General features: G+C 37.8%; 1 protein-coding gene across 1 annotated transcript in view; it reads left to right on the top strand.

The window, feature by feature from the left end:
• PCYT1B (phosphate cytidylyltransferase 1B, choline) overlaps positions 1-12,822 on the top strand; it is a 408,274-nt gene extending 395,452 nt beyond the window's left edge. Inside the window, exon 8 of the mRNA XM_053704615.1 lies at positions 12,610-12,822. Within this exon, the coding sequence (XP_053560590.1) occupies positions 12,610-12,822 (213 nt within the window). The remainder of the gene's footprint in view (positions 1-12,609) is intronic.
• Positions 12,823-22,854: the final 10,032 nt, after the last annotated feature.

The raw sequence follows: 22,854 nt of genomic DNA, 5'->3' as shown, positions 1-22,854 counted from the left end.
GCAGAAAACATACACCGGTAAGAAACACCTTTTTTTCAACTTTTTTTTTTCTCTCTCCCCTCTGTCTCTCTCTCTCCACCCTCTGTCTCTCTCTCTCTCTCTCTCTCTCCCCTCTCTCTCTCTCTCTCTCTCTCTCTCTCTCTCCCCTCTGTCTCTCTCTCTCCCCCTCTGTCTCTCTCTCTCCCCTCTCTCTCCCCTCTCTCTCTCTCTCTCCCCTCTCTCTCTCTCTCTCTCCCCCTCTGTCTCTCTCTCTCCCCTCTCTCTCCCCTCTCTCTCTCTCTCTCCCCTCTCTCTCTCTATCTCCCCTCTGCCTCTCTCTCTCCCCCCTCTGTCTCTCTCTCTCCCCCCTCTGTCTCTCTCTCTCTCCCCTCTGTCTCTCTCTCTCCCCTCTGTCTCTCTCTTTCTCCCCTCTGTCTCTCTCTCTCTCCCCTCTCTCTCTCTCTCTCTCTCTCTCTCTCTCTCCCCCTCTCTCTCTCTCTCTCTCTCTCTCTCTCTCTCTCTCTCTCCCCCTCTCTCTCTCTCCCCTCTGTGTCTCTCTTTCCCCTCTGTGTCTCTCTCCCCTCTGTGTCTCTCTCTCTCTCTCTCTCCCCTCTGTGTCTCTCTCTCTCTCCCCTCTGTCTCTCTCTCTCTCCCCCTCTGTCTCTCTCTCTCTCCCCCTCTCTCTACCCTCTGTCTCTCTCTCTCTCTCTCTCCCCCCTCTGTCTCTCTTTCTCCCCCATGTCTCTCTCTCTCCCCCATGTCTCTCTCTCTCCCCCATGTCTCTCTCTCCCCTCTGTCTCTCTCTCTCCTCTGTCTCTCTCTCCCTCTGTCTCTCTCTCTCTCCCCTCTGTCTCTCTCTCTCCCCTCTGTCTCTCTCCTCTGTCTCTCTCTCCCTCCCCCTCTGTCTCTCCCTTTCTACCTCCCCCTCTGTCTCTCCCTTTCTCCCTCCCCCTCTGTCTCTCCCTTTCTCCCTCCCCCTCTGTCTCTCCCTTTCTCCCTCCCCCTCTGTCTCTCTCTCCTCTGTGTCTCTGTTTCTCTCTCCCCCTCTGTGTCTCTCTCTCTTCTCTCTCTCTTTTTCTGTCTCTCTCTCTCTCTCTCTCTATCCATCTCTCTCTCCCTGTCTCTCCCACCCCCTCTGTCTCTATCCTTATGTGTCTCATTCACCCCCATGGTCTCTTTGTCTGTCTCTCTACCCTCTGTCTCTCTTTGTCTCTCTCTCTCTCCTCTGTCTCTTTGTCTCTCTCTCTCCCCCTCTGTCTCTCTGTCTATCTCTCTCTCCCTGTCTCTCCCACCCCTTCTGTCCAATTTACATCTAATATCTAATTTCCTTCATTCTCTTGATATCCTTTGTTGAAAATCATATCTAAATATGCTCAGTAGCTGCTGATAGGTGGCTGCACAATAGATACCTCATGTGATTGGCTCACCCATGCACATTGCTATTTCTTCAACAAAGGATATCTAAAGAATGAAGGCATATCCTAGCCAGTGCCTCACCTGCCTCTTACCTCACTGCACGTCACTGGAGGTCTCTAATAATCGGGTCACTATGTCCATTCAATTCACTAGTTAGGTGTGAGAAAATTATATCCCATACTTTGGCTTTGAAAAAAGAGGCCTCTTTATCAGCAAACCAGTTCACAGAAACAGTTCACGTTGATAAATTAATACAGAGCAGATTTTGGAACTTGAACTTGTAGTGACAATATATATGACTTGTTTCTTGCCGCTTTTGTAAGCAACATGTGTAGCTGATTAGTAACAGGGTAACTCTCCTAAGAAATTGCTTAGGGCTAAGTCCGGTCAGTTATTTATGGTCCAACTGAACCTCCCTTTTATGAATGTTCATTCAAAGCTGTAACACTTGTCATTTTTACAGTACTTTTTCATTAAAATTCAATATATTTAACAAGTCAGAGTTCCGTCTTTCAAAAGGCACTCAGTGGTTACCCACGCCTTACTGTTCTTTGCTGTTCATTCTGTGGCTGGCTTTTCCAGAGTTTGACTTTGCTAGGACTCAGACCTTGGACGGAGACTGTCAGCTGTTACCCCTCCAATAGATTCACAGCTACCCGCGTTTCACTCTTAGGTAAGCGGGCTTCTTCCGGCTGAGTTGTAATTCATTGAAGACGTCATCCGGTTTAAGTCTGTCTGAAAACTCCTCCTCTTTTGTTACTTTATTCCCGGGTTGAATTTGTGCTCATACAATTGATTACTATGTTGCCACAAATATTTACAATATTTACATCCTGTCTATATCCACTACTTGGCAGAGTCACAATTGCAATTAACACCACAAAAGTAACTCTCTCTCTCTCTCTCTCTCTCTTTCTCTCTCTCTCTCTCTCTATATATATATATATATATATATATATACACATGTGTGAATTTTGCATTATATCTAAAGATTAGCTCAGACTATATATCTCTGATATCAGCATATATATAAAAAAAATTAATGTGCATGTTCCTCAAAAGACAATACTTATGGGATGCAATGTTGATGATGTTCATTGTATGAATTCTATAAGTGTATGTGCTCCTTACAAGAACTGGAAATTCTAAAATTATCCATATGAATAAGAGACTAATAAAACTATTAGATTATATAGCCATTATTAGCCTAGACGTACATCAGGGTTCCAATTCTTTAGTCTATAATTTAATAATTTTACAAGAATGGGGCAAAGTTTATCTCCTCATTTAGACCTAGAGGTTTTAAAGATTTTAAATTGAAGATCCATTTGCATTCTGCTTGAAGCAATTTTTGATCCAGATTTCCTCCTCTGCCCTGCATATTTATGGCTTCCAGGCCTCTAAAACGCAGTTGTTTCTTATTGCTATTATGGAACTCCAAAAAGTGTCTTGCTATTGCACTATGCTTAATATTTACATTTTTGATATCTCTTTTATGTTCTTTTATACGCTCCATGAGCTCCCTATAGGTTTTCCCTATATAGTACATTGGGCAATTGCAAAATAGCATATACACTATGGCTTCACTGCCACAAGATATGTGGCCTTTTATTTTGTGCTTGATTCCATATTTATTAATAAAACTATTATCAGTTTCCAGGTTTTTGGCAAACTGAACAATGACTGCATTTATAGTTGCCACTCCTTTCTCTCTATGTATCTAGCCAAGTTGTTTTAGACTTGGAATTAAAATGACTTGTTACTAAATTGTCTTTTAAGTTAGGGGCTTTTCTTGGTGTTAAGGAGGGTGTTGTTCCTACTATTTCTGCTAAGGATGGTTCTGCCTGGAGAATATGCCAGTGTTTCTCTAAAATTTGCCTAGTCTCTTTCCTTTTATTATGATAAGTAGTTATCAATCTAACAATATTTGTGTCTGATATTTTATCATCTCTAGCTTTACTTTTGGATCTATGTATATGCTTTTTTGAGAACATTGTTAGGGTATCCTCTTTCTTTGAATCTCTCCCTTAGTTCCCTAGATTCCATTTTAAATGTATTATCATCTGAACAATTTCTTTTTAAACGTAAATATTTGCCATAAGATATGTTCTTTATTAAAGATTGAGGATGATGACTGCTATATGCAAGCAAGGCGTTACCTGCTGTTGGCTTTCTACGTGTGGATGTTTCTATTTTATTTCTTTTGATATTCAGATCCAGAAAGGTTATGCTGTCTGTACTTTGGGAAAATGTGAATTTTAGATCCCACTTATTGATATTGAGGTTATCCATAAATTTTAATATTTTTTCTTCTGAATCTTCCCAGACTAGGAAAATATTGTCTATGAATCTTAACCATAGACTAATTCAATTTTCTCTATTAAATTCACAATCCAAAACACAATCCTGTTCCCTTTTTCCCAAATACAGAAAAGCATATGTTGGGGTACAACATGTCCCCATTGCAGTTCCCAATATCTGCTCATAAAATTTTCCATTAAATATGAAATAATTATGTTCTAGAATGAACGTTAATAATTCCAGCACAAAATGAGTATGTTTATCATATATGCTACCTCTCTGTTTCAGAACATATTTACATGCCTCAATACCCAATTTGTGTGATATTTAGGAGTATAGCGACTCCACGTCAATAGCAACCAACAGTGTATCTTTATTGACAGAAATATCATCTAGTTTTTTGAGTACATCTATAGGGGCCTATCTATCAAGCTCCGAATGGAGCTTGACACCCTGTGTTTCTGGCGAGCCTGCAGGCTCGCCAAAAACACCAGTTATAAAGCAGCGGTCTAAAGACCACTGCTCCATAACCCTGTCCGCCTGCTCTGATGAGGCGGATAGACATTGCCGTAATTCAACCCAATCGAATACGATCGGGTTGATTGACACCCCCCTGCTGGCAGCTGATTGGACGCGAGTCTGCAGGGGGCAGCGTTGCACCAGCAGCTCACAAGAGCTGCTGGTGCAATGCTGAATAAGGAGAGCGTATTGCTCTCCGCATTCAGCAATGTCTGTCAGACCTGATCCACACTGTTGGATCATGTTCGACAGACATTTGATAAATAGGCCTCATAGTGTCTTTTGTATATGATGGTAGGTTAAGTAGGAATGGTCTTAGGCAGAAGTCTACATATTGTGAAATCTTCTCAGTTAATGAACCTAGTCCGGAGACTATTGGTCTGCCAGGTGGTGGAAGTTTATCTTTGTGTAGTTTGTGAATTGTATAAAATGTCGGTGTGATCGGAAATTTAACTTTAAGGTATTCAAACTCCTTTTTATTTATTATGTTTTCCTCTAAAGCCTTGTATTGAAAGTATTGTAAGCAGTAGATCATTATATTTTTCTGTGGGGTCAGATTTGAGTGGTTTATACTGATTTGTGTCCTTCAGTTGTCTTGTACACTCCTCTACATATTCTGTGGTATTGAGAATCACCACACCCCCCCCCCTTTGTCTGATGCCTTGATCGTTATAGTTGGATCATCTATTAAATCTTTTACTGCTTGTCTTTGTTCCTGACTTAGATTATCTACAAATCCACTATGTATATCCAAAAGGTTGATATCTTTCTCAACCATTTTGACAAAGTTATGTACCATGGGTGATGTAGACAGTGCAGGCATATATTGTGATTTTGGTTTCAAATTGCTAAAACCTATTTTTACATATTCATCATCTGTAATATTTTGTGAATTCTTATTTGATATATTGTCTTTCTCAAGGGATTCTAGATCTCGTAATGATTGTATTTCATGCATATTCCAAGCTTGAATTTTGTTGCTATATATATGCTGTTTTTATTTAAAATAATTTTTCTAGCAAACAAATTTAAATCTTTTACTTAGGTGATTTTATCACATTTGGCTGTTAGGGATAAGATTAAGCCTTTACTTAAAATTTCAATGTGGTTTGTGTTTAGTTTTTTAGATGATACGTTTACTACATTTATTTGTTCTTCTCTTTTTGTTGGTATCTGGTTTGATAACGTCTTCTCCCTCTCTGGTTTCCTGTGCCCCCCCCCTTCTCCTTTTTTAGTTGATTTGGGGTCTAAAAAACCTTTTTGTTTGTCCCTATATGTTTGATTTGTTTTCTGTTGTTCATCACCACTTGAATTTTCTGCTTCTGAGCAACTTGTAAACCCAACGGTATAATCATAAATTTTATTTTCATTATAATCTGTCCAATCTCTCTGGAACTTACTTTTTTTCTAAATTTAATTGAATCTTTTACTTTCCTTAATTCCATTTTCACACAATTGCCTTTCATATTCCTCATTGTCCTTCCGTTTTTCTATATTGTCTTTTGTTACTTTTAATTCATTCTGAGTCTGAGTTAATCTTAGTTTATTTTCCTCTATCATTAATTTCATCCATTTTTCTGAGGAACATGTACATGAATTTTTTTTATATATGCTGATATCAGAGATATATAGTCTGAGCTAATCTTTATGGTACTATTGGCATTCATAATACCGCTGAATAATGGATACAGATATAATGCAAAATTCATGAATGTGTGCATATATATATATATATATATATATATATATATATATATATATTTATAGATATATAGATATATAGTCTGAGCTAATCTTTAGGGTACTATTGGCATTCATAATACCGCTGAATAATGGATACAGATACAGTATAATGCAAAATTCACGAATGTGTGCATATATATATATATATAGATATATAGATATATAGTCTGAGCTAATCTTTAGGGTACTATTGGCATTCATAATACCGCTGAATAATGGATACAGATATAATGCAAAATTCACGAATGTGTGCATATATATATATATATATATATATATATATATTTAAAAAAAAAAATTGAGTTAATTTTGTGGTGTTTATTGCAATTATGACTCTGCCAAGTAGTAGATATAGACAGGATGTAAATATTGTAAATATTTGTGGCAACATAGTAATCAATTATATGAGCACAAATTCAACCCAGGAATAAAGTAACAAAAGAGGAGGAGTTTTCAGGCAGACTTAAACCGGATGACGTCTGCAATGAATTACAACTCAGCCCGAAGAAGCCTGCTAACCTAAGGGTGAAACGCGCGTAGCTGTGAATCTATCGGAGGGGTAACAGCTGACCAACTCCGTCCAAGGTCTGAGCCCTAGCAAAGTCAAACCCTGGAAAAGCCAGCCACAGAATGAACAGCAAAGAGCGGTAAGGCGTGGGTAACCACTAAGTGCCTTTTGAAAGACGGAACACTGACTTGGCAAATATATGGAATTTTAATGGAAAAAGTACTGCAAAAATGACAAGGGTTACAGCTTTAAATGAACATTCATAAAAGGGAGGTTCATTTGGACCATGAATCACTGACCGGAATTAGCCCTAAGCAATTTCTTAGGAGTACTAACCTGTTACTAATCAATTACACTTGTTGCTTACAAAAGCGGCGAAAAACAACTCAGATATATTGTTACTACAAGTTCAAGTTCCAAAATCTGTATTCATTTATCAATGTGAACTGTTTCTGCTGGTTTGCTGATAAAGAGGCCCCTTTTTTTAAAGCCACAGTATGGGATATAATTGTCTCACACCTAACTCATGAATTGAATGGACATAGTGACCCGATTTTAGAGGCCTCTAAGGGTATTTTATATAGGACTCTGTTTATACTAGTATCCTATAATGCTTTGGGAATCAGTACTATTTTATACAGTTGCCACTTGTTGTAATATAATTTTTTTGTATTTATTTTTTTGAGCAATATTGTTGTTTGACTTTATTAGCACACCTGGTTTCCCTTGTGTATCTATTTCCTTTTGATACCTAAGTGCTGGCTTAAGAGTCACTAATTTTTTCTTATTTCTTTGCAATACATATATATATATATATATATATACATATACACACACACATATATACACTCCAAAATGCTCGCTACTTTACAAATTTGGACCTACGTGGGGCGTACAATCTCATTCCTATCTTCCCAGGACATGAATGGAAGACTGCCTTCAACACGAGATCATGGCATTACAAATACCTCGTAATGTCTTTTGGGCTGTGTAATGCCCCAGCTATCTTCCAAGCATTTGTCAATGATGTCTTCTGTGACCTCCTTAATCGCACTGTCATCGTCTATTTGGATGACATCCTCATATTCTCCTCCACCCTTGAGGAGCATCATGAGCATGTAAAGCAGGTACTTCTTTGCCTCAGAAATAATTCTCTGGTAGCCAAACTGGAGAAATGTGAGTTTGATCAAGTTCAGATCCAGTTCCTTGGCTATGTCATCTTGAAGGAAGGTTTTTTACATGGATCCTACAAAGCTAACCGCAGTTCTGGAATGGCCTCAACCCACCTCATTAAAAGAACTACAGAGATTCCTGGGGTTCTCCAATTATTATCGTAAGTTCATAAAAAAGTCTCCAAAATTGTTATTCCACTCACTGAGCTGACTAAACGAAACAGAGACTGCAAGAATTGGCCTCCTGTGGCTGTGGATGATTTCTCTCATTTGAAAAAAGTATTTTGTTCTGCTCCTGTACTCCGCCATCCTAATCCTGACCTGCAGTTCACTTTACAGGTTCATGCCTCTGAGATAGAAGGCGGTGCCATCTTAACCCAAAGGGACCCTTTAACCTCCAAGTTGCACCCGGTAGCCTTTTTCTCCAAATGCTTCACTCCTGCAGAAGGGAATTACGATGTGGGCAATAGTGAACTCTTAGCCATTAAGATGGCCCTGACTCAATTGCATCATTGGCTAGAGGGTACCCCCAACCCCATTCAGATTCTCACTGATCACAAGAATCTGATGTACCTAGAGACTGCTCATTGACTTAATCCTCGACAGACCAGGTGGGCCCTATTCTTTTCTCGTTTTAACTTTATAGTCTCTTACCTTTCTGGGACCAAGAATAAAAAGGATGATGCCCTTTCCCATTAGTTTCCTCAGTCTAGTGACTCTTTTGAAGCTCCTATCGAACACATCATACCCCCCCTCCTGTGTGGTTGCACAGCTCAACACCTCTCTTCTTCAAAGACTGCAACAAGCCCAGTCAAGAAAACTTACTGAAACCCCTGTGACTCCTGAGATCCTTTATGTTCCTCCAAACCTTAGCTCTCCTGTATTAACCTGGGCTCATGACAGCAAGCTGTCAGGTCATACTGTTTTGACAAGAACCTTTAAACTGCTTTCCCAACATGTGTGGCGGCCTACCATGAAGTCGGACTCTCAGGATTATGTCAAAGCTTGTCAGACTTGTGCTGTTAATAAGACTCCCTGTTCCCTACCACATGGCCTACTTCAACCATTGTTGGATTGCCTTTCTGTTGCCGAACTCTGCCTGTCTCTGACCATTCTGTGCCTTAATCTTATTGCCATGAGAGACTACCCTGTCTACCGTGAGTACTGCTTACATCATTTTCTACACTCACTTTGTTCTGGGATATTTCCTTATCCTTCCGCTTGATGCCGGGATAAGAAGACTACTGGCCAAGTTTGGTCTTATAGGGAAATAACCTCAAGCAATCATAAAAAGAACAGTGGTATTTCCTGGCAGCTGAAATGTCTCTTAACATATATCATTTGAAGAATACATATTTGAATAACCCTTATATATGCAGATATCGGCAACTGGGATAGCGTACAAGACTCACCCTAGATCTTCAGACCGGTGCCATAATATTTCACTTTCGAGTTTTCAAAACCCGCTGTTGTTAGCGTACTCGAGCCGCTCCTAAATCCCTCCATCCTCTCTGAGTGATCCAAAAGGCTATGGTAGTGTTGCGTGTATACCCACACCTCAAGCTACCTTAGCCAATCCACAGAAGCTTCTCCTGACGTCTGTAGGGTATGGAGCCAATCCTGGAGTGAATTCGGCTGTCCGGTCACAGTAGGGGGTGTGGTTTCAATCCTGTCCTTGTGCCGATGCAACAAAGGGAAGTAACAGGGTAAAAACTGGTATGTTTCTTGGAGCTGTAAATGAAGCAATTTGACCAAGAGACTCTCCAAGATGTAAAGGATTCCTCATAATCCCCTGAAGGCTTGAATATTGACAAAGAAAAAGTCCGGTTGGAGTTCCAAAAACAAAGTTTAATAAGCAAAGCTTTATTCGGTAATGTTAAAAGTTCATAACAGGAAAATAAGACTGGTTGACTGCTCTTAAGCGTTTCGGCCGTATTCATAGACCTACATTGCAGTGAGTCAACCAACTTTAAAAAGGGGCTGCTAAGTAACCATTGGATAGACAATCAGTGGTATGTTAATTTTCTTAAAGTGTCAACACCCGATTAAAAATCAAAGCCCAGCGAAAAAGGATTTAAATCAAAGGATTTAATTCTAAGTACGATATTATAAATTTTTGGGAATAATTATACACCCTAATATTCCATTATTTCAGTACCATCCCTTTTTTGTTTAAACAACTAAAGATATCAGTTAAAGATATATCTAATATCCAGCCATATATTTTAGTGGATTCTATTTAATTGTTGTGGGTCTTTTTTATGCTTATTTGGGGCTAAATATAATAGAGTTATCAGTTTTTAATCCACATATGTTATTTTGTTTATAGATAGCCTGTATTGCTATTGGACTTCTCTATTTGCCCTATCAGCAAATAAACACTCCACACCATTACAATATTTTGTATCCACATGATTATTAATTTACCAGTTTTATGTAATCCAGTTGTTTATCTAGATGCACCATTTCTCATTTTATGTTAGATCAGGAATTGTATTTGTAGTTTCATATTACTCTTAGGAAAGGGGCACACTCATCACACTCACTCAAGCATTGTTATTTGCTGTTGAATTAGTGACTATATAAAAAGATCTGCACATTCCTATTAGGGGGAAGAGTACCACATATTGTTAAGATCTACATGCAATAATATTTAATGGTGTTAAATGATAATTCGTGTTACAATCCACTGCTAAGGAACTGTTGTTCTTTTACATTATTCATGTGCCTTTTTTACTATTTAAAATGTTTTCCTAGGTTGTCATCTTTCGCTGGGCTTTGATTTTTAATCGGGTGTTGACACTTTAAGAAAATTAACATACCACTAATTGTCTATCCAATGGCTGCTTTGCAGCCCCTTTTTAAAGTTGGTTGACTCACTGCAATGTAGGTCTATGAATACGGCACTACGATGAAATGCGTAAGACCAGTCAACCCGGTCTTATTTTCCTGTTATGAACTTTTAACATTACCGAATAAAGCTTTAAACTTTGTTTTTGGGACTCCAACCGGACTTTTTCTTTGTCAATATTCAAGCCTTCAAGGGAAATATCCTACAAGCATTACATATTCGAAGTCATGAAGTTAGCGTGTGTCGTCATTTGCTCACAAAAAAAAACATTTTACTTTCAACTTGTAATAAAAGTTTACTTCTGGCGGTGTTTGCTTGCGAGCCAAATCGCTAAATAGCGCTCCACTTATAATCTGGCCCTATGCAATGACATATGTGCATGTTTTAAAAATAATTATAGATTATACAAAAGGGGTTAATTGCTACACATATTGCCAGTAATGGAGAACAAACTCTATTAATATTAGTAAAGTAAAGTAAACAGTTTTTTTCTCCAGTGGTAACCCAAATCGCGCTTAAAGTCGAAAATTTAAAAACATGATTGTGTTTTTGCAGTCCCCGTAGAAGTCAATGGAGGAAAAAAAGTTGAAAAAACCCCACTCACTCGCGCAAACACCATGACATATTGGCAATAGCACTAACCCGACATGAAATTCTAAATATTTCATTTTCCAATATTCTTTACGTAATAGAATATGTTCTATTCATAATTACATTTTTCTACATATATCTGATGTTTTTTTAAATAAATATATATTTATACATATATATATATATATATATATATATATATATATATATATATATATATATACGTATATATATATATATATATATATATATAGAGAGAGAGAGAGAGAGAGAGAGAGAGAGAGAGAGAGAGAGAGAGAGATATGATTATATATTGGCATATATATATAAATATATATATATATATATATATATATATATATATATATATATATATATATATATATACATAGGAATATCTATTTTTAAATACATAGAACATATCTTCTATGTACTGAACATTGGACTGTGAAATATTTACAGTACATACATAGTTAAAACCTTTATTAAATATGAATTTTGCAAAAATACACTTTTACATGTTTTCATCTACTTAAAGGGAAAAGGCTCCAGTCCACTAATATATATGTCTGAATATATGTATACATATATTAATGTTTTATATGTGTATATATGTCTGTAAATACATATATACACATATAAATACATTAATACATATGTACACACACACATATATATATATATACAGGTATATATATATATATATATATATATATATACAGATTTAGACATGTACATGTATGTATCTCAATGTTAAAGCCTTTTGCCTGCCTTTTTATTTCTAACACCCAAGATCTCATATCTTTAAGTCCTTATAACTTTTTAACGCAATATTTTTTTTTAATAATTTTTATTAGTGTTATTATTAGTGTAACTGTACTTTGTAATGAATTTTAGATATGTTTTGTGCAACTTTTTATTTTCGGAAAACAGTTAACCACATCTCTGAGATTGCGGTAAGGATTCGCTCAACTTGTAATATTAAAATGAAACGCAAACCCTCACAAAATCATTTGCGTCTGACTTGTAATCTAGCCCTTATTGTTTCTGTGTATCACTGAATTGTTCAAAATATTCAAGAAAAACATTTTTTGTGCATTATTGTGTGTTTACCTAATCCAAATGTAGAAAATATAGATGCTACTTTAACTATTTCACACAGCTAATTACTAATGGATTGGAATAGATTTTAATGGATTGGGATAGAACCCATTGATAGTAAGCTTGAGAACTTTTCACAGTCCCGCCTCTTCTTTTGTATCAGTTTCTATAAATATGTACTTTTATTGTTTCATGCATGTATGTGTCCCTGTCTAGCACTCCATATTATTATTACTAATAGCTAATAATAATAATAATAAGTCACTACCATCATCTTCATGATAGGCAGATATTAATGTGCTCCTTTTCCTATTAATTTAAAAAAAAATGTTAACTTTTAGTATTATCTATTTCTTATTAATCATCCTCATCTAAGGAAACGAAATATCTGAGAAGGCGTTGTAGTAATGAGGATTGTTTTCTTCCAGAAGCAGATGTTCCAGGAACGCAGTGGACGAATGCTTCAAGCCCTATCTCCAAGACAGAGCCCAGCTAGCAGTCCCACACGTGAATGCCCCCCGTCACGCTCTCCCTCTCCCACCTTACCATGGGATCTTAACAAGCCTACTCCACCTTCTTCTCCAAAAGGTGCTTCTGCCTCTCTCAGCAGCATGAGTGAGGGAGATGAAGATGAAAAGTAATTTGTTTCATAAAAGAAAAATAATACAATGAAAAAAGCAACTCTTTTAGGAGGATGACTACCATAACTATTCCATTAAAGTAGCAAAACAAGATTTTTTTTAAAGGTATAAGGAAGAAGTTTATAAATTGAAAGTGGGTTGTAGGATTGATTGACACTCAGAGCTAAATTATTTGGAAGTTTACTCACACAAAGTTATAGATGATGTTCAATTTTGGATAAAATGTGAGAGTCTGAATACTCCCTACTGGCGTGAATAATTCATATCTATGCTAAATCAGACTGAACTCAGCTTCTACACAGCAGTTATTTTTCAGTGTATCATTGGCATGTGTGCCTGTTAGACATGCTATTTTGGGCATAGTTGCTCAGAAAATAGATCAATAATAAATTAAGCTAACCTTTTAGAGGCACACTATGAAACATGAATGTTAAGATAGCACCTGACAAATACTGAAGATTTATTTATTTTTTATCATTTTTCAGTTCATTGTTCTGTACATTGTGTAATATATATGTGCTGCAGATATGTAAAAGTACAGAAAATGAAAGGCATTACTGTAGACTAAATTGAAAGAGGTTAATTTACTTTATGTTATTTGTATATTGAATATGCTATTGCATTTGTGAGGCAAATTGATGCCTAACTTCTTGTTATAGTACCTGGAATCAAAGCTAACATAGTAGTGTTGGTTTGTAGAGCAATACTCTACGCTACTTATTTAATGTACAGTTGAGTAACAATTCTGCAGTCTTTTCTTGAAACTCAAGCTTCTATGGCAATCTAAAGATGGGCGACATATAGCATTGGTAATTAACTGAGTTTGGCACAGATTAAAAGGAAATTTTTATTCCTGTCCAGATAATCGACTTAAGATCAACTTGGTGATTTTTCTCTGATCTATAAAAGTGCACAGATTATCAGGCGCCAAAAATGTGCACTGCAGTTGTGGTCTACGCATCTCATTATGTTTCATGCAAAATACAGTATTGCCATTCCCAATGATAATTGTCTGTGGTGCAATAAAACTGTAAAGCAAATTATTCTACTAATTCTACTATTGAGGTCCATGACATTTTTATTGCAAAATGAGAAGCTATTATTATGTAATCCAATGTTTAAAACAAATAGAAACCAATAGATAGGATATAAAAACAATGATAGGATATAAAAGGTAGGTTTAAAAATAGCTAAATAGCATTTTTCTTCACAATACTCTCATAACGTAATAAAACAACACTTCAGATTTTAAATAGCAGCTTCTTGTTAAGGGTCGTTAAGGTAAAGGAAAAAACTGAATCTACCTAATTTGTATGTCAGAACATAATCAGATATAGTCTGCAACACAAGGCTTTATAAATTGAACCCATATTTCTGGTTATATTTATGGCAGCGTTACCTTTGTAAAAATATAGGGGTTTGCGCTAATCTTTTAGAAAAGTTTGTCAAGAATTTTTTCTAAAAAGTTCAACGTTAAAGTATATCAGAGTTTTTATAGCTAAGGATTATAATAATATCCCATTATGTGCAAACTTGGGTAATATTTGGATTCTAAGGGGCCGATTTATCAATGTCTGGCGGACATGATATGCTGTAGAGTATCATGTACGCCAGACATCGCTGAATGCCGACAGCATATGCTGTCGGCATTTAACATTGCACAAACAGTTCTGGTGAACTTCTTGTGCAATGCCGCCCCCCTACAGGTGTCAATCAACCTGATCGTATAGGATCGGGCGGATTGATGTCAGCAGCCTCAGAGGCAGCGGACGAGTTAAGGAGTGCTTCATAACTTATGTTTATGTTATGCGAGCCTGAAGGCTCAAGCAGAAACAGGAGGATCAGGGGCCATTAGGCCCTTGATAATTCGGCCCCTAAATCTTTAGTAATTTGAATTGATATTAAACGAACAGGAAACCACAACATTTTCTTTCATGATTTGGATAGAACATCCAATTTCAAAAAACTTTCCAATTTACTCCTATTATCAAGTTTGGTTTATTGTCTTGTTATCCTTTGCTGAAGGAACAGCATTGCACTACTGGCAGCTGGCTGAACACATCTAGTTAGCCAATCACAAGAGACAAATGTGTGCAGGCACCAATCAGCAGCTAGCTCGCATTAGTGTAGGATATGTGCATATTATTTTTCAACAAGGGATACCAGGAGAACAAAGCAGATTTGAAAACAGAAGTGAATTTAAAAGTGTCTTAAAATTACATGTTCTGTCTGAATCATGCCAGTTTAAATTTGACTTTCCTATCCCTTTAACTTCCCAATATATTCAAAAGCAGTTCAGTTTTAAATAATTTAAAATCATTTGTTAGATTTATTTTTTTCAATGAAACACTTGCAAATGAACATTTTAATTATTGCATTTTTGTTGTGCAAAAGTTTTATAGTTTAAAAGTGTAAATTAAATTGTGTGTAGTAGATATATATATTATTTTTTAAACAAGGAAATAGTCTTCTTTATTAATATGTGAAATATGCTTGCACAGACATTGACAAAATAAGCCATGGGAACAGTCAAGAAGTACCACTCAAAAGAGGTCAAAATGTTTTTTTTTTTTAAAAGTCAAGACTATTGAATTAGTAAAAATCCTGTGCGACTCTAGTTAAAAAGTGCTTTTGAGGGATAGCAATACCACTGTTCAACACTCTTAAAGTCAAATACTGGTTACATTAATATGAAAAGCTACTTGAAAATCGGATAAAATTTTTCTAGTGTTTTTTAAAAGAACTGAAATGCCTTAAATTCTAAAATCCCACATTCAATGAGGCAATCTCTTGTAATATATAAAACACTTGTTTAATGTATTACAAATAAGTAGTTCACGTTTTCAAATACCCCAAAACCCCGTCAATAATATTAGTAAAAATACATTTTAGTATCAATTTGCAAATCATTACTTTAGGATTAAAGCCATAACTAATTACACAGACACTACTTAATGTTCAACAGTGGTTCAGTTTATTATATAGTACTTTTATAGGTTTTATGCCACAAAAAGCTCACACTGGTCTTCACTTGAGTTTGCCATACACAGGATACGTGTCTTTGTAAATTTGTGCTTATTAACATTCACTTAGAGCCATCCAACTGTAAGTGATGGTTTATTATACTTAACATCTATCTAGATCTTGATACTATCATAGAGCTTCTTAATGCTCATCGTCTATCTAGAGCTGTACACTGTTTGGTTATTCAGCTTCTTAATGCTCACCATCTAGCTACATCTTTACAAAAATCTGGTTATAGTGTTTATGCTCACCTTCTATTGAGAGCTGTACACACGTCTGCATAAAGTGCTTCTTTGTGCTCACCTTCTATTGAGAGCTGTACACGTCTGCATAAAGTGCTTCTTTGTGCTCACCTTCTATTGAGAGCTGTACACACGTCTGCATAAAGTGCTTCTTTGTGCTCATCTTCTACTGAGAGCTGTACACACGTCTGCATAAAGTGCTTCGTTGTGCTCATCTTCTATTGAGAGCTGTACACGTCTGCATAAAGTGCTTCTTTGTGCTTACGTTCTATTGAGAGCTTTACACGTCTGCATAAAGTGCTTCTTTGTGCTCACCTTCTATTGAGAGCTGTACACGTCTGCATAAAGTGCTTCTTTGTGCTCACCTTCTATTGAGAGCTGTACACACGTCTGCTTAAAGTGCTTCTTTGTGCTCATCTTCTATTGAGAGCTTTACACGTCTGCATAAAGTGCTTCTTTGTGCTCACCTTCTATTGAGAGCTGTACACGTCTGCATAAAGTGCTTCTTTGTGCTTACGTTCTATTGAGAGCTGTAAACGTCTGCATAAAGTGCTTCTTTGTGCTCATCTTCTATTGAGAGCTGTACAAGTCTGCATAAAGTGCTTCTTTGTGCTCACCTTCTATTGAGAGCTGTAAATATGTCTACATAAAATGCTTCTTTGTGCTCACCTTCTATTGAGAGCTGTGCATATGTCTACATAAAATGCTTCTTTGTGCTCACCTTCTATTGAGAGCTGTACATATGTCTACATAAAATGCTTCTTTGTGCTCACCTTCTATTGAGAGCTGTACACACGTCTGCATAAAGTGCTTCTTTGTGCTCATCTTCTATTGAGAGCTGTACACGTCTGCATAAAGTGCTTCTTTGTGCTCACCTTCTATTGAGAGCTGTGCATATGTCTACATAAAATGCTTCTTTGTGATCATCTTCTATTGAGAGCTGTACACACTTCTGCATAAAGTGCTTCTTTGTGCTAACCTTCTATTGAGAGCTGTACACGTCTCCATAAAGTGCTTCTTTGTGCTCATCTTCTATTGAGAGCTGTACATATGTCTGCATAAAGTGCTTCTTTGTGCTCATCTTCTATTGAGAGCTGTACATATGTCTGCATAAAGTGCTTCTTTGTGCTCATCTTCTATTGAGAGCTGTACATATGTCTGCATAAAGTGCTTCTTTGTGCTCACCTTCTATTGAGAGCTGTACACACGTCTGCATAAAGTGCTTCTTTGTGCTCATCTTCTATTGAGAGCTGTACATATGTCTACATAAAATGCTTCTTTGTGCTCACCTTCTATTGAGAGCTGTACATATGTCTACATAAAATGCTTCTTTGTGATCATCTTCTATTGAGAGCTGTACACACGTCTGCATAAAGTGCTTCTTTGTGCTCACCTTCTATTGAGAGCTGTACACACGTCTGCATAAAGTGCTTCTTTATGCTCATCTTCTATTGAGAGCTGTACACACGTCTGCATAAAGTGCTTCTTTATGCTCATCTTCTATTGAGAGCTGTACATGTCTGCATAAAGTGATTCTTTATGCTCACCTTCTATTGAGAGCTGTACACACGTCTGCATAAAGTGCCTCTTTATGCTCACCTTCTATTGAGAGCTGTACACACGTCTGCATAAAGTGCCTCTTTATGCTCACCTTCTATTGAGAGCTGTACACACGTCAGCATAAAGTGCCTCTTTATGCTGACCTTCTATTGAGAGCTGTACACACGTCTGCATAAAGTGCCTCTTTGTGCTCACCTTCTATTGAGAGCTGTACACATGTCTGCATAAAGTGCTTCTTTGTGCTCACCTTCTATTGAGAGCTTTACACGTCTGCATAAAGTGCTTCTTTATGCTCACCTTCTATTGGGAGCTGTACACGTCTACATAAAGTGCTTCTTTGTGCTCACCTTCTATTGAGAGCTGTACACACGTCTACATAAAATGCTTCTTTGTGCTCACATTCTATTGAGAGCTGTACACACGTCTGCATAAAGTGCTTCTTTGTGCTCACCTTCTATTGAGAGCTGTACACACGTCTGCATAAAGTGCTTCTTTGTGCTCACCTTCTATTGAGAGCTGTACACACGTCTGCATAAAGTGATTCTTTATGCTCACCTTCTATTGAGAGCTGTACACATGTCTGCATAAAGTGCTTCGTTGTGCTCACCTTCTATTGAGAGCTTTACACGTCTGCATAAAGTGCTTCTTTATGCTCACCTTCTATTGGGAGCTGTACACGTCTACATAAAGTGCTTCTTTGTGCTCACCTTCTATTGAGAGCTGTACACACGTCTACATAAAATGCTTCTTTGTGCTCACATTCTATTGAGAGCTGTACACACGTCTGCATAAAGTGCTTCTTTGTGCTCACCTTCTATTGAGAGCTGTACACACGTCTGCATAAAGTGCTTCTTTGTGCTCACCTTCTATTGAGAGCTGTACACACGTCTGCTTAAAGTGCTTCTTTGTGCTCATCTTCTATTGAGAGCTTTACACGTCTGCATAAAGTGCTTCTTTGTGCTCACCTTCTATTGAGAGCTGTACACGTCTGCATAAAGTGCTTCTTTGTGCTTACGTTCTATTGAGAGCTGTAAACGTCTGCATAAAGTGCTTCTTTGTGCTCATCTTCTATTGAGAGCTGTACAAGTCTGCATAAAGTGCTTCTTTGTGCTCACCTTCTATTGAGAGCTGTACATATGTCTACATAAAATGCTTCTTTGTGCTCACCTTCTATTGAGAGCTGTGCATATGTCTACATAAAATGCTTCTTTGTGCTCACCTTCTATTGAGAGCTGTACATATGTCTACATAAAATGCTTCTTTGTGATCATCTTCTATTTAGTGCTGTACACACGTCTGCATAAAGTGCTTCTTTGTGCTCACCTTCTATTGAGAGCTGTACACGTCTGCATAAAGTGCTTCTTTGTGCTCATCTTCTATTGAGAGCTGTACACGTCTGCATAAAGTGCTTCTTTGTGCTCATCTTCTATTGAGAGCTGTACACACGTCTGCATAAAGTGCTTCTTTGTGATCATCTTCTATTGAGAGCTGTACACACGTCTGCATAAAGTGCTTCTTTATGCTCATCTTCTATTGAGAGCTGTACACACGTCTGCATAAAGTGCTTCTTTATGCTCATCTTCTATTGAGAGCTGTACATGGCTGCATAAAGTGCTTCTTTATGCTCACCTTCTATTGGGAGCTGTACACAAGTCTGCATAAAGTGCTTCCATGTGCTCACCTTCTATTGAGAGCTGTACACACGTCTGCATAAAGTGCTTCTTTGTGCTCATCTTCTATTGAGAGCTGTACACACGTCTGCATAAAGTGCTTCTTTGTGCTAACCTTCTATTGAGAGCTGTACACGTCTGCATAAAGTGCTTCTTTGTGCTCATCTTCTATTGAGAGCTGTACACACGTCTGCATAAAGTGCTTCTTTGTGCTCACCTTCTATTGAGAGCTGTACACGTCTGCATAAAGTGCTTCTTTGTGCTCATCTTCTATTGAGAGCTGTACACACGTCTGCATAAAGTGCTTCTTTGTGCTCATCTTCTATTGAGAGCTTTACACGTCTGCATAAAGTGCTTCTTTATGCTCATCTTCTATTGAGAGCTGTACACACGTCGGCATAAAATGCTCCTTTGTGCTCACCTTCTATTGAGAGCTGTACACACGTCTGCATAAAGTGCTTCTTTGTGCTCACCTTCTATTGAGAGCTTTACACGTCTGCATAAAGTGCTTCTTTATGCTCATCTTCTATTGAAAGCTGTACACACGTCGGCATAAAATGCTTCTTTGTGCTCACCTTCTATTGAGAGCTGTGCACACGTCTGCATAAAGTGCTTCTTTGTGCTCATCTTCTATTGAGAGCTGTACACACGTCTGCATAAAGTGCTTCTTTGTGCTCACCTTCTATTGAGAGCTGTACATACGTCTGCATAAAGTACTTCTTTATGCTCATCTTCTATTGAGAGCTGTACACACGTCTGCATAAAGTGCCTCTTTGTGCTCACCTTCTATTGAGAGCTGTACACATGTCTGCATAAAGTGCTTCTTTGTGCTCATCTTCTATTGAGAGCTGTACACACGTCTGCATAAAGTGCTTCTTTAAGCTCATCTTCTATTGAGAGCTGTACACACGTCTTTATAAAGTGCTTCCTTGTGCTCATCTTCTATGGAGAGCTGTACACACGTCTGCATAAAGTGCTTCTTTAAGCTCATCTTCTATTGAGAGCTGTACACACGTCTTTATAAAGTGCTTCTTTGTGCTCATCTTCTATTGAGAGCTGTACACACGTCTGCATAAAGTGCTTCTTTGTGCTCACCTTCTATTGAGAGCTGTACACACGTCTGCATAAAGTGCTTCTTTGTGCTCATCTTCTATTGAGAGCTGTACATATGTCTACATAAAATGCTTCTTTGTGCTCACCTTCTATTGAGAGCTGTACATATGTCTACATAAAATGCTTCTTTGTGCTCACCTTCTATTGAGAGCTGTACATATGTCTACATAAAATGCTTCTTTGTGATCATCTTCTATTGAGAGCTGTACACACGTCTGCATAAAGTGCTTCTTTGTGCTCACCTTCTATTGAGAGCTGTACATATGTCTACATAAAATGCTTCTTTGTGCTCATCTTCTATTGAGAGGTGTACACACGTCTGCATAAAGTGCTTCTTTGTGCCCATCTTCTATTGAGAGCTGTACACACGTCTGCATAAAGTGCTTCTTTATGCTCATCTTCTATTGAGAGCTGTACACACGTCTGCATAAAGTGCTTCTTTATGCTCATCTTCTATTGAGAGCTGTACATGTCTGCATAAAGTGCTTCTTTATGCTCACCTTCTATTGGGAGCTGTACACACGTCTGCATAAAGTGCTTCTATGTGCTCACCTTCTATTGAGAGCTGTACACACGTCTGCATAAAGTGCTTCTTTGTGCTCATCTTCTATTGAGAGCTGTACACACGTCTGCATAAAGTGCTTCTTTATGTTCATCTTCTATTGAGAGCTGTACATATGTCTACATAAAATGCTTCTTTGTGCTCACCTTCTATTGAGAGCTGTACACGTCTACATAAAGTGCTTCTTTGTGCTCACCTTCTATTGAGAGCTGTACACACGTCTACATAAAATGCTTCTTTGTGCTCACATTCTATTGAGAGCTGTTATTACGTCTGCATAAAGTGCTTCTTTGTGCTCACCTTCTATTGAGAGCTGTACACACGTCTGCATAAAGTGCTTCTTTGTGCTCACCTTCTATTGAGAGCTGTACACACGTCTGCATAAAGTGCTTCTTTATGCTCACCTTCTATTGAGAGCTGTACATATGTCTACATAAAATGCTTCTTTGTGCTCACCTTCTATTGAGAGCTGTACACGTCTACATAAAGTGCTTCTTTGTGCTCATCTTCTACTGAGAGCTGTACACACGTCTGCTTAAAGTGCTTCTTTGTGCTCATCTTCTATTGAGAGCTTTACACGTCTGCATAAAGTGCTTCTTTGTGCTCACCTTCTATTGAGAGCTGTACACATCTGCATAAAGTGCTTCTTTGTGCTTACGATCTATTGAGAGCTGTAAACGTCTGCATAAAGTGCTTCTTTGTGCTCATCTTCTATTGAGAGCTGTACAAGTCTGCATAAAGTGCTTCTTTGTGCTCACCTTCTATTGAGAGCTGTACATATGTCTACATAAAATGCTTCTTTGTGCTCACCTTCTATTGAGAGCTGTGCATATGTCTACATAAAATGCTTCTTTGTGCTCACCTTCTATTGAGAGCTGTACATATGTCTACATAAAATGCTTCTTTGTGCTCACCTTCTATTGAGAGCTGTGCATATGTCTACATAAAATGCTTCTTTGTGCTCACCTTCTATTGAGAGCTGTACATATGTCTACATAAAATGCTTCTTTGTGATCATCTTCTATTGAGAGCTGTACACACGTCTGCATAAAGTGCTTCTTTGTTCTCACCTTCTATTGAGAGCTGTACACGTCTGCATTAAAGTGCTTCTTTGTGCTCATCTTTTATTGAGAGCTGTACACGTCTGCATAAAGTGCTTCTTTGTGCTCATCTTCTATTGAGAGGTGTACACACGTCTGCATAAAGTGCTTCTTTGTGCTCATCTTCTATTGAGAGCTGTACACACGTCTGCATAAAGTGCTTCTTTATGCTCATCTTCTATTGAGAGCTGTACACACGTCTGCATAAAGTGCTTCTTTATGCTCACCTTCTATTGAGAGCTGTACATATGTCTACATAAAATGCTTCTTTGTGCTCATCTTCTATTGAGAGCTGTACACACGTCTGCATAAAGTGCTTCTTTATGCTCATCTTCTATTGAGAGCTGTACACACGTCGGCATAAAATGCTTCTTTGTGCTCACCTTCTATTGAGAGCTGTACACACGTCTGCATAAAGTGCTTCTTTGTGCTCACCTTCTATTGAGAGCTTTACACGTCTGCATAAAGTGCTTCTTTATGCTCATCTTCTATTGAAAGCTGTACACACGTCGGCATAAAATGCTTCTTTGTGCTCACCTTCTATTGAGAGCTGTACACACGTCTGCATAAAGTGCTTCTTTGTGCTCATCTTCTATTGAGAGCTGTACACACATCTGCATAAAGTGCTTCTTTGTGCTCACCTTCTATTGAGAGCTGTACATACGTCTGCAAAAAGTACTTCTTTATGCTCATCTTCTATTGAGAGCTGTACACACGTCTGCATAAAGTGCCTCTTTGTGCTCACCTTCTATTGAGAGCTG

The sequence above is a fragment of the Bombina bombina genome, chromosome 3, assembly GCF_027579735.1.
Source record: "Bombina bombina isolate aBomBom1 chromosome 3, aBomBom1.pri, whole genome shotgun sequence".
Lineage (NCBI taxonomy): Eukaryota > Metazoa > Chordata > Amphibia > Anura > Bombinatoridae > Bombina > Bombina bombina.
The sequence above is the reverse complement of the archived record's forward strand: the minus strand, read 5'-3'. Positions and strand labels throughout refer to the sequence as shown.